The sequence below is a fragment of the Saccoglossus kowalevskii genome, chromosome 11 (genome assembly GCF_978046115.1).
Source record: "Saccoglossus kowalevskii chromosome 11, keSacKowa6.1, whole genome shotgun sequence".
Lineage (NCBI taxonomy): Eukaryota > Metazoa > Hemichordata > Enteropneusta > Harrimaniidae > Saccoglossus > Saccoglossus kowalevskii.
The window spans coordinates 14159903-14173496 of NC_140651.1; the positions used below are offsets into that span (position 1 = coordinate 14159903).

The 13594-nt window shown below is 33.7% G+C and overlaps 2 protein-coding genes across 2 annotated transcripts in view; one reads left to right on the plus strand and one right to left on the minus strand.

Moving 5' to 3' along the window:
• Positions 1-619: 619 nt before the first annotated feature.
• LOC100372994 (tetraspanin-33-like) lies at positions 620-8335 on the minus strand. The gene is made up of 7 exons (XM_002739760.4): positions 8191-8335; positions 6556-6687; positions 5387-5572; positions 4877-5047; positions 3643-3798; positions 2910-3026; positions 620-2270 (listed from the first exon to the last, which is right to left on the minus strand). Exons 2-7 carry the CDS (start codon positions 6673-6675, stop codon positions 2154-2156), a joined length of 867 nt encoding a protein of 288 aa, XP_002739806.1. The 5' UTR covers positions 6676-6687; positions 8191-8335; the 3' UTR covers positions 620-2153.
• A 3040-nt stretch (positions 8336-11375) lies between these two features.
• LOC100371301 (inhibitor of Bruton tyrosine kinase-like) overlaps positions 11376-13594 on the plus strand; it is a 29291-nt gene continuing 27072 nt past the window's right edge. The window contains exon 1 of the mRNA XM_085504884.1: positions 11376-11492. The gene's annotated coding sequence lies outside the window, so the exon portion shown is untranslated. The remainder of the gene's footprint in view (positions 11493-13594) is intronic.

Genomic DNA, 13594 nt, shown 5'->3' on the forward strand with positions numbered 1-13594 from the left:
ACTACCAGCAATTTATATATCAAAATTAAATATTTGATTCTTGGGTCGGAGTTTACTTGATTAAACTTGTGTGCGTTTTTTTATTTTTCATTTTGAACTATCTTGTTGATGCAATATTCCCCCTTACCTGGCACATGGTGAATGACATTTATTTTTTTGGCTAATTTCAGGTTCTCTACTAAGCAACCACCCTTGTAAAACTTGAGTTCTTCGGGTGCTAAGTCAAGTACAGTATCATTGATCAAGCAGCCTGTCAGCTGATATAGCTCTGCTTTGCACATTGTATTTAGACTAGCATTTAGAAATAGCATTTATTACCACAAATGACAAAAAAATCACTAAAATTAGAAAATTTAAGGTAACATCACAAAATGAACAAATCTGACTAAGGTTCATTTAAGATTCATATATAAATTATCGAAACAGTCAAACTTGCAGTTTTCAAGCGTTGGACAATCAGTAATATTGTTTGAGTTGAAAGCGGAGCTACGGTAAATACGATTTATTGTGAAGTCCAATTATAAGTTCCAGTTTTAGAATTCTTTAGTCTCCATGTGATTACAATTTTCTTCACTGTCCAACAGATAAAAAAAAGTGAACATAAGGTTTGCTGACTGCATTAAGATGTTAAACACTGCAGTTTATTTTCATACACATTTCATACAAACTTCCTGCGTGAAACTGTTTAAGACAGTTTGATTCTCATTCTCTTCTTAACAAACATTCTGATTGAACTAAATCTCATTACAACTTTCGATACAAAATATTGTATTTGCTCTACTAATAAATGCACTTACATAAATTACAGGGATTTTTCTATGGTAAAAATGAGTAATATTTTAATGATTTTACTATAATAGGGTGTGTCTACATCGCGCATTAAAATCTGCATATAACATTAGTGGGTAACAAAGTTGTGATGAAGAAAAGAGTGGTATAAACAAAGATCAGTGATTACTTGAAATCGATACCAGGAAGGGGGGGTAAAAGAAAAGATGTATAACATTTTATTATTTAATAATTTATTAAAGTCCATAAGTTTGTCCAACTCCCTGTGCTGTGGGTAAGAATTTGACATGGCTGAATAAATGTTGTTAAATTAACAATACGGTGGAAAATGCTATCGATATACTGCCCTCAGTGGCAAATGTGATATATTCATTTGTTTTAACTTGAAATGGAGAATCAAGTATAGTTTCTGGCTAACACAGAGGGCGCTTTGACTGAAACACAAGCAACACATTCTCTGTGTACAGAAATGTATATTATTTGAATAAAACCAATAATAAAAAAAGAAACATTATTGTAGTTATGCAGACATTATTTCAGGCATGTGATACACTTCAATTGTCAAAAATGTTTAAATGGAAAAAAAATGGCAGTGAACTGACAATGAAATTCAATACAAATAAATAAATAAAATTATTTTCATAAATATTATAGTGTCAATAAAATGAGAAGTGCTGAAAACAATTTTTTAAAAGGTTAAAAAATAAATAAAGTAAAGTAAGATATTGTACTCAATATATAACCTTTGCAAATAAATATGTACAAATATCTCTTTCTTCTACTGCACACTTTTCATTTGATCAAATCACTGCAGTCAGTGTATTTTACACTTTTATACATTATAGAACCATATCAAACACAATGCATCGTGATTTGGTTCTGTTTTTTGCTTTCAGAGTTTAAAGGGAGGTGGTCGTCGCACCATGTCCTGTTCGATATGGAACTCATAGCAGCATGCACGAAGCATGTGAAATACACTGATTACATGAAATTCAAAGACGTGCTGCTGACGACCACCGCCTTTTACCCAACACACACATTTACCACTACACATCATCAAATCAAAATCTTGGTGAATTGTAGTACCAAGCATGATGCCATGGGTAAAGTAATTATCATTTCAATATCAATACAACTATATATACAGAAACAGATTCAAATTAATAAACCATGTCTTGAAAATTCTTTTTTTTCAGCCAGCTTAGTTTAAATGTTTTTATTATTTCTTAAATTGTGCATAATATAGAGGAGGTTCCTGCTATAGTCTTTGAAAAAAAAAACAATTTGGTAGATGATGAATTGACAGGAAGTAACTTCATGTACCATTTCAACTTCTTGTATTGTTATCACTTTCTTGTCAGCTCTCAGTACAACATTCTTCTGTCTGGGGCAGCTCTCATCATGGCAATTTCAGCATCGATCTCCGCAGTTACTGCTTTGATTTGTTGTATCATTGTGTGTGACAAGAATATTGCAAATAACTGAAATGAGACAAAATTCTCATGAATGAAAATCCACACCTCTTGTGGTTGTGAGTTATTTCAATTTATTATTACCGGTATATGATAATTACATGTGTATTAATTTTCAAAGCAAAAACCCGAATTCATCAGACCCTACCCATTTTTACACCATATATTCAGATGTAAGTAAATTGTATTGTAATAAAATATGTGTATTTTAATGAACATGTCTGTTTCTTCATTATAAACTTGTCTTGTTTCACTTTTATAAGCCCACTCCTTACTTTCCCCAATTTTACATGTTGAGGAAGTACGGTAAAATAAAACATGCTGTCGCAGCCACATCATCATTGGTCCAAAATTTAACAAACTGGTACTGTAAATGCATTAATTATTCACTGGGTTTTGATTTGGCTATTTTTCACCAATAAGTAAAATTTACTAAATGAAATGCACATGTAATATAACAATAGAACACACTGTTTCTATCAAATTTTTGAATTGCTCAAACATCAAAATAATTAAATTAAATGACAGTGAAAATAAATGTTTCTACAGTAGTTTTTGCCATTGAAAGTGATGTGATGAATAAATTTGCATAACTAATAAGGTAAACTGACAAGTGTGCCTAGGCATTGTTGTAGATGTCTCACTGACCTCAAATAAACCCATACAGAATGCCAGTGAACCAATAGTGCTCATGTGTTCTTCTATCCAATTAATTAATGAGTCTATACATCCACCAATATAAATAGTACTCAATAATTCAATATACTGAAATATAAGTACAGTGTCAAGTTTTGCAACTCGTGTTAAGGTTTCACTGTCATTATTTGTAAAAAGTGCGAGATTGGGAGAGAGAAACTGACACTTTCATGTACTTCAGTGAAACTTGTTATTTTTCACCTCTTCATTGGCGAGAATATGAATTACCATAATACCAATGAAGCAACAGAAATTTGTATTAATATTGTAATAATTCTTGCCGAAGAGCAAGAAAGTGTCAGTTTCTCGCTCTACTTTTTATTAATAGTGTGTATTATTAACATAATGATGACATACCAAATACAGGAATTAATTTTTGCTGAAAAGACTTTTTGGGTGTTTTGTATGGAATTTATTTTCACTGACTTTTGACGAGTTGAATGTAAAATATAAAAAAAAAAGGTAAAATCACTGGATTTTATTTTCACTGATTTTAATTATTCCTTCAGCGAAAATAGCAAAAATTAATTCAAAGCGAAAATAAAGTATTTTACAGTACTCAATTTATCTCAATCAAGACATTGGATTAAAACTAGGTCTCATATTAGTGACAAATATGATGCCGCCAATTTGTCATTTACCATTAAATATTGAAACTTATCAATAACTGAGAAAACACACTTACTGGTTTATTTTTGATATCGTATCCACACTGACTATTCATGTCAACAGATCTACAACAAGACCATGGTACCCCACAAGATGATGGACCTGGAGAGCTGCAGTTAAAATAGATATTGTGCTCCCAGTCAACGTAACTGATTCCACCACAGCACTTTAGCTGAAAAGTCAAAAAATAAATATGATGATTATGTAATACACACAGGTCAAACATAAATATATCTATTGAAGGCATATATAAATAATTGACACGTTCATCAAGAAACCAAAATTGGAAAATCAAAAAAAAAAACATTAAAGGGGGGTGGTCGCAGTGCTGCACATGTGCGACATGTGCGTTGATAAACATTGATTTTCCCACAATCCAGCTCTTCTAATGGAAATTACAAGTATGAGGTTTGACCTGGGCGCGACTTGCACTAATTATCGCCGGTGACTCCTTTGATACCTTCCAATCACGTAAAAATATACTTTAGCTTGGTAATTTTTCAGTTCGTACTCATTGATCTGCCAACTGTCAAAGTCGACATCTTTGTTTATGCGAGACCCATATATCTCGCGCATACATGACGCAACAACTACTACCCTTTAATCATCTCTATCGAATGTGTGCATATATATTAATTTGTCTGAAAAAAATTAAATACGTATACTTAAATATACATAAATGTATGTTTAAATCCAGCTTTGAGGTTTTTTGGTTTTTTTTCACTTAATAGATATAGGTTCAGTAAAGGACGGTGGTCATCACGGCACGTCCTGTTCGATATGGGACTCATAGCCTTGTACAAAACACATGTAAAATACATTATTTGTTTACATGAGACACGTGCTGCACACAACCACCGCGCTTTAACAATCCAGTATAAATAAATACTATTTTTGGTTTATGTGCACTTCTGATAGAGCAAATACAGTACATTCTATTCGCCATACCTCACAACATATCATATTTACTCTTAGAACCAACTGACAATTGCATTTCTTGTACTTGATCATTAAAATATGCGTTATTTTGATCACAAACACACCTCTATTATTAAAACAGGAGGGTTGTCATCTGCGCACACGTGGGAGTCCCAAGCGACGATAACAACACAAGCTCATGGGTAGACACTTGTTTGTAAACGATGACACGCTATGGCCATCTGACGCATGTGCAGGTGACGACTCCCCCGCTTTAACATAAGCACATGGCCTGCTAATATTGTATATTGGGTTAATTTAGTTTGTCATACCTTTGTCTGCACAAAATCAATAGCATTTTGTAAATCCAGATCATCTCTGTAGCTCACAATAGCATCATACACAAGTCCAACGACCTCGTTATGGACGTCGTCACGGAATACCAATGCCATAACACCAATTATGATTTGAAATAGAAAGATGAGAATCACTAAAAAGAGAAACTGAAAGAAAAAATGACATAAATTGTAAAACCTGGGCTAGACAGTCTCTGTAACGAACACGTGAAAACCTCTCTCGGCTCGAGAGTCTCTGTAACGAACACATGAAAACTGTTCCAGGCTAGATACATGTAGTTTCTGTAATGAACACATAAAAACCTCTCTAGGCTAGACAGCCTCTGTAATGGAAACATGACAACAATAAGACATTTTTCCACCACATACTTCTCCCTACATTAACCAAGCTAAAAGTGAAATATTTGGGTATTTTTCTCCTGTTGGTATCCTTTGGTCTCCAAACTATTGTAAATTCTAAACAATGCATATGCAGTCAGCACTTACCGTTGTCAGAAGGCAGCAATTTTCTCGAATAGCTCCGATAAAACCCAGAAATGCAATGACAAACATGCAGGAACCAGCAATAATTAACAACACAGCGGGATCTGTATGAATAGTGGATAAATCACCGAGTTGGTTTTTCTCAACTCTTGCCCACACTCCTACACTAATGAATATAATACTGATGATCTAAAATGAAAAGAAAAATATTATATTTAATATTTCTAATGAGGAATGAGATAGAAAAAAACGAGTAGCTGTTAATCTCGGAGATCGTACAATTGAATTGTGAGGCACGGTAAATAAATTTCTTATCACTTGCATCAATAAGTAGTACGTGTCAAAATGCTGGCTGAATTAATGAAAGATAAAAAAGATTTTTTATATTGGCGACATAAGATGAGCTTTGTTTGAATTAATCGCCAGTAAAAATCAGACAAACGATTCTTTCAAGGGAAACAACAAACATAAAAATACACTATACACATCTCAGACATTGTATTTAATTAAGATACTTGTACGAATGATTTCGTTTCTCATGAATCAGTTTCAATAATGAACTGTCCTTTAGTTCATGTGTTAGTTCTATCTCTGAAAAGCTAAAGGTATTTATGTTTTAAGATAGTTTTAATTGTTTATGTTTTTAAACTTGATGGCAACTGTCATAATTGAAAGAAGGACCTAAAGACTCATGCCTGGGTAATAGGCATTTTGACGAGTCAGACCAAACATAAATTTATCAGTATGAGTTTAGTGTCTCAATAATCCACCAAAACAGACAAATTTGGGCTTGTATGCACTTCTATTGGATATGCACTGCTAACAGATCAAATACAATAGCTCTAATTTGACTAGCTTGGAATTAATTTCCGCTTGGAATTCATTTCCGCTGTTTTTGTTGAAGGAATTCAGTGAAAGTAAAATCCAGCAAATATACCCTTTTTCTTATATTTTACATTCAAGTTGTAAAAATCTGTGAAAATAAATTTCATACAAGACACCCAAAATCAGCGAAAATTTATTCCAGCTAAAATAAAGTATTTTAGAGTAACCAAAATTCTCCCATGCTTAAACACCTCCTTGTTTTAAATGGCCTATTCCTAAGTGATTTTTGTTTTTCTAACCTTACATGGCCACCAGCAACATATTAATATTACAATATAAAAACTTACCCACACCAGTATATTTATCATAAAAAGGCAGTATTTGACCCAAAACTGGCATTGGCACCAGGTACCATCTAATATGTCAGTACCAGTTTGAGTATTATAATTAGTTCTTCTGTTCACCATCTTGTTTGTGTACTAAAAGGAAAACAGTAGTGTTATTCAGGTTATTGTCATGGTTACCTAAGCATCGAAGCAACACAGAATTCTGTGTCTTCACTAATGGGTAAGAGCCTGGAATCTAGCCATTCCAAGTACATCCAAGAATGGCCTGGTGAATCACTGTGTAACTACATAGTCAGCAGAGAATTCTGTGTTTTCATTGACTGGCAGCTTGATTAGATCGACCAGCCTGGAGCAGTGTTCCCATCAATGAAATGCATTTGTATTCAAGTATACCTGATTCATGTTTTTTGTCAAGGTAAAGGTATATCCTTCCTCAGTGGCAATTTTGAGAACACACACATTGAGTGACATCATGTGACATGTTTGTTTATGAATATTCATTACCAAACCACTTGATAACTTGATTTTTATATTACGTATCTATGACTATAGTATGTTAACATGGTAACACACATACTAACAATAGGTAAGGAACAAAGACAACACTTCAGATCAATTCATTAGCGTATTTTTGGTAGATTTTCAAAATCTCACTATCATTGATGGTATCTGTTGAATTTTTGATAGGAAGACAGCACATAGTAAAGCTGTTACAAATATGATTACTTGAGAATGTTCGATACAGTTTCACAAACCACTGAGAATTTTTCTGTTCGCTGATAGATTAGTCTTATCATAAGTTATTAGCAATAATTTGTATGGTCACCATGCCTATTTTTTTTAATTCTTCTGTTCATATCACACAGGCATTTTGTTACAAATACAAATAATGGGTAATATTCATGTTTTTAATGGTTTGAATACTCCAATAGATGTGAAATCATATGTCCTCAATATAATAAAAAGATAATTGTTTCACACAGACTATATGATGCTCCACTGACTCCCAAAGATTTTTTGTGATGTAACTATTAGTGTTAAAGTGGTGGTTGTCGCGCTGTGGATGTGCAACATTTGTGTTGATAAACATTGATTTTCCCACAATCCAATGTGCTCTTTTAACAGAAATCATAAGTATGAGATATGACCTGGGCGTGACTTACACTAATTAACTTCCAATCACCAAAAAAATATCTATATAAAGCTTGGTAACGTCTCAGTTTGTACACGTTTACTTGCGCAACAGTCAAAGTCGCCATCTTTGTTCATATGAGACCCATATATCTCGCGCATGCGTGGCGCGACGACTACCGCCCTTTAATTCACTAGTTCATCATGTATTTGGGGACAGCCGACAGAGGGCGCTCTTTTCGTAAGTCAAAATAAAAACGCCTTCAAAATGAAGGTATTTTTTTAAAAATGCATATTTACACCATACAGTGAATAAGACCAGTTGGATGAGGATACTGAATACAGCAAGTAAACTAAAGAGTACGATGACTCTACGTGTCTTGCTCAATGAATCCGTTCCGTTTTCAGCAAAGAACGGAAGACGAGGTCATTCAATGAATCAGTGACTGTTGCCTCTGGAGCAGTGACCATGACAAAAAATGCATTACCTTTCATTTACATTACCTTTTTTACACCAACGTAAGTAAAAAGTTTTTGCCTTTTACTTCGCCATGATATCTAAATAGCAGCATCACTCGGGAACGTTCTCATCGCCAGCGATGATCACTTTCTAACATCACCTTGTTTTTTCCGGAAGTTGAAATGCATTGTGGGGGTTGAGAACAGAACAGTTGCTGGTATATGGGTTTATATTTACATGTTTATCGGTAATATTTGCCACAGATGTGACATTGTTACGGTGAGGGAGATAAAATATCAATAATACCATTCAAATTATTTATATAATGCCATGTATTTTTGTTATGTATTACTCTGAACGAAATGGGTGCTTAAAATTCCGTGGCGGAGGCACCGTCACTTGTTACCGGTGACAAGTCTTTCATTAACAATCGGAGGTCCGTACCCCGAGGGTGACTCAATATTATAAACCTTACACCATGTGCGTTCTTGCTAACACTGCCAAACCATACCCCCGGACGCAATGTAAATTCAGTACCCCCTAAAGCAGACATATTGAAAAAAACACCCCCTATTTCAGACATATGTTGAGAACATCCTACCCTCTATTGCGAGGATTCTTCTTTTTGCACTCAATTGGAGTGTGATCAACTCAAACAAGTTACTATGTATGCAGCTCCTGTTGGTGTCATTTGTTGTTTGATGAAGAAAGATGAGAACTATTGACATATTGTGAATATGATCATTTATTTGATAGTTTAATACACAATGCCAATATTCTTATTCCATCAGATACCATTACGTGACGCAATTTTATGTTCAGCTCAGAGTGACTTTGGCATGAATACAGGGAAGAAAACCCAGCAAAAGGCAGCAGCTGAATGCGAATGAGGCCGAGGCAAGAAAGGAGTTTCGGAAGTGTGGATGACTCGGGGGGGGTGACTTTCTGTATGCGGTTTATTGTAATCGACGAAACGAAACGAAACGGGATAACACACATAATGAAAATTAAACTGGAATTAATGAAAATAGGTTTTATACTCACAATATATACACAATATTTGCTGAAAATAATAATATTCAATACACATATGGCTCGTTTCGCTAATTGCAGATAATCGAAACTGTCAGACGACACTTGACCAGTATATTTACCTAACTCGATTGGTTGCAGTCTGATAACCCAGACTCTTCACAAAAGACTCTGAGTCTGAACTTCGATATTGGTACAGCAGGATATTTCAGTAACGTTGACGTTGACAAACATCAAAACTTGTCGTTTACCATTAGCTAATTTCTTGTTATGTTGTTGCTCACAAATTTACGATAAAATAAATATGGTTTCCGAATTACTTTAAACACAACAAATGTGTCCTATGCGCCATTCACTATTATAGTTACAATTTCGTTTGATGGTTAGACATGGTGAAAAAGAATATGTTGTTATAAGATTTGTATTTATGATTGTCACAAATTATTAGAAAATCTGACGATGAATACTATTTATTTTTTTTAATTAAATAATGCGTTTACACGAATTTCAATGGATATATATATTTGCGGTTAAAAAATGTTTATGATTAAATCATCCGTCATGTAATAAACACTGTAAAGTGAACACTGGGCACTAACATGTAACTCGTCTAACCACAAAACTCCAATAAATAAACTAAGACCAGAACTACAAAATGCCAATATTAGTAGATATTTTTTTAAAAATTGTCTGAAAGCTGAACTTATATCTGAATATTCAGATTAATTATACGACTATTGGTTGCCAACTCACTACAGACTGACTGATTAACTGATTGACAAGCCGACTAATTGACTGGTAGTTTGTACAATGTGATTGATTGTTTTGCGATTAGAAAAATATTAATTTATTTATTTTGCAATTAAGTGACTTATTTATTCAATTGAATTATGATTATTCACCATATCAGGACAGAGCATAAAAATCACATATACATATATATGATTACCTTTTGATATTTGTTTCATTGACAGACTGATTTTTTGCTTGATTTTGCAGTTTAGTGATTAGTTTATTTTGTAGAAAATGATTTATTAAATTTAGTGATTTGTTTATTGTGCGACAAAATAATGTTCATATTCACTCAGCAATTTCAATGACTTATTTATTTAATTTTGATATTTAGTAATTGAACTATAATGTTGCGCCACTTCACGATAAAAATATATGTATATGATAAAATTATGATAATCCGCACGTCAGTACAGTATTATTTCTTATTCCGGGTCTAGGACTCGACTAGCTCAAATGAGCTATTTCCATGACCCACACCAGAATCCTTTGCAGTGGTAAAAAGGAAAAATTAATTGTGTTATGTATATTTTCTTTTTCTGGTGTAAATAAATAAATACAATACAAATACAAAAATCATACAAAATAATGTTTCTGTTTAAAGCTGTGGCACACGATGTTTCAAGCAGACACGTTGGTTTCCTTTATTTAACAAACGGGTGTTAGCTTTGCATTACCAGTCACCTCGGAAAATATAACCCCACACACACACACAAATCGTGCATGGTGTATGTACTATGCTGTATTTCTGGGTGATATCGGCATGTCTGCAGGTCGAAGGTCACTGATAAACCTGCGCCGTTGGGCTCGATTTTTCAAGTGCCGGACAGATTTTCAAATAGCGGTTCGATTTGTTTTCAAGTAGTAGGCACATTTTCAAGTAGTGGACCATTCAAGTAGCGAATAATAATAGTGGACCGATTGTACACATGGGCCACCGTATAATTCTTTCACTTTGCTACCTATTTTCTGACTGTCCACACAACCTTTTTCTTGTTTCATGTCACCTTCACAATTTGTATGTGTTTTTCGACTTTTCACCCAACCTTTTCAATACTGTCCAGCCACGTCCGCGCACCTCCGGTGGTCCGGGTTTGAATTCATTTGTCAATTTTTTTTTTGCGGGCTGAGGGAGCCTAAATCCGCGCGTGTTTCGTCCTGTGTAGGAAATTTGCGTAATCCGTCTGGTTTTAGTTTCTGCGGGATATATACTATTGCAGAACAAGCTTTAGAAGCTAAATCCACAATTACAGCAACTGCAAACTAATTAGAACAATATGTAAACAAAAAGTTAGATTAAAAAACTTTTACATTTGTTCACTATCATCAAGTGTTCAGTGGTGGCTTTTCACATCCCTTGGCATAAATGGTTGTGTCCAATCTTGCCAACACAAATATTCAAAATGGCGTCTCTTTTTGCAACTATGTCAGCTGTTTCCGAATTTTTGCCAGAATCATTTGTTTTTGTTTGTTTTCATTCAGTTTTTGTTGTCAACAACGCATTCAACATCATCTAAACATGGTAAGTTAGCATACTAATAATGTTTCCACAAAATACTCAAGTCACATGACACTTGGACAATACACACGTATCGAACGTATGAACACGTCCCTCTCGGACTGTGGTATGAAGCAGTTTCTTACTTTCTGTGGGCTTCACACGTTTCGACAAAATTCATTATGTGTGAATTGCAACAATCACATGCTTCACGCATGTTAATCGATATAAACAATCAATTGACAGTTTATCACGACATTAATAATGACCCCGGCTGCAGAACTGTTGCCCCCCCCCCGCATTTTATTACGTTGCGCAACAAAGTGACAAATTTTCACCGGTAGTGTAACCTCAGATTGCAACCAGTGTTACACATGCACATTGCCTTGATCAATCGTCAAAGTGAGTTTTTATTATAATGATAAGTTGTTTTTTTCTGTAAATTAATTTGTCTATTTTACAACTCCATTTTTAAATATGTTTCATTCGAGTTAATACACGTACATTTGATTTAACCAAAGTTTTGATCACCTAAACTATTGTACACATTTTGACAGTACAGTGCATTGAAAGACACGTCAACCTCAGTAAGTTCAAAGTACACATGCATTTTGTTCTTAAATGTGACTCAAGATGACAAGCAGAAGGCTGAGAATAATATCTCAGTATTGTAAAAGGTTTTCAAGTATAATATTTCAACAAATTTGAGTAACCCAGACTTTGCTAATTGAGGATGTAATAGCTAATTCAGCAAAAATATCTATATCGTAACCTTATGTTTACAGTGGTTGTATTGAATCAAATTAATTTACAAAATTGCATTTTACAGTAAATGCACTCATGTACCGTATTTGATCTATTATTTTAATAATAACTTTATTGCCTCTGTGTGAAAAGATTTACATAGGATAAGTACAGCAAAAAAGAGTTTTAAAATAATAACAAGATATATGTAAAATTATTATAAAAAGTATGGAACTAGTATTTGAATGATAAATAAATGTTATGTAAATATAATTAGCAAATTCTTTAATTATGCTGGGATCTTTGCTTGAGAGTATATATGTGAATTGTATATTTGTGTCACAGTTATTGTGTATTCTTTTGTTTATAGGTTTCTCTATTGCTAAGTTATGGTTACTAATTCTAAATTCTGTTAACATTTTTCTCTTATAAGTGTCAAGTTCATTCAAATAAGACTCAAAGATGTATTCTGTTTTAAATTTAGCATTTAGCATATTTATTTTCAAGGGAAGTTTTTAAAATTTGGTTAATTTGAATTTTTTTGTCTCATAGTGAGTGTTTTTGACTCCCATGTGCGAAGCACATAATGGGAGTCTTTGCAGTTAGTGTGTCAGTGTGTGTGTGTGTGTGTGTGTGTGTGTGTGTGTGTGTATGTGTGTATGTGTGTCCGACTGTTCCACTGCTATCTCAAGAACCATACATCGGTTTTTGATGAAACTTGGTGCATAGATGCTCTAAGCCAATGCGCAGATTTGATTAGGTTTTGGTAAAAATCCATGCTCGTTAATTACCTAATTTGCATGATAATTAGCTAATTTTTACCTGTTCTATGACTGTTCCACTGATATCTAAAGAACCACTCATTGGATTTTGATGAAACTTGGTACATAGATGCTCTGAACTAATACTAGGTTTTGATTAGTTTTTGGTAATAATCCGTGGATACTAATTACCTAATTTGCATAATGATTAGTCAATTTTCGGTTTTTCCACTGATATCTCAAGTACTAATCATCACATTTCAATGAAACTTGGTACATAGATGTCATATGACACTGCACAGACCTGATAGTTTTTATGGTGATATCAGTACATATAATTACTTTATTTGCATAATTAATTAATTTTCAGCTTTTGATATAAGTAGTGAGCATTACATTTCAATGAAACTTGGTACTTACATACTCAAGGACTATGCAGAGATTGATTGTTTCGGATAAATATTTGTGCATATTAATCACCTAATTTGCATAATTAGTTAATTTTCAGCTTTTCCACTGATATCTCGAGTACTAATCATCGCTTTTCAATGAAACTTGGTACATAGATCCTTTAGGACTATGCAGAGACCTGATTAGTTTTAGGGTAAATAATTGTGCATA

Excerpts from the sequence above, each read along its gene's own strand:
- LOC100372994 (XM_002739760.4), bottom strand. The coding sequence starts at position 6,675 with ATGGTGAACAGAAGAACTAATTATAATACTCAAACTGGTACTGACATA. Across the intron at positions 5,048-5,386 it reads ATTGCTGCCTTCTGACAACG|TTTCTCTTTTTAGTGATTCT; the intron begins GTAAGTGCTGAC and ends TTTTTCTTTCAG. Across the intron at positions 2,271-2,909 it reads TCTGTATGGGTTTATTTGAG|TTATTTGCAATATTCTTGTC; the intron begins GTCAGTGAGACA and ends GTCTCATTTCAG.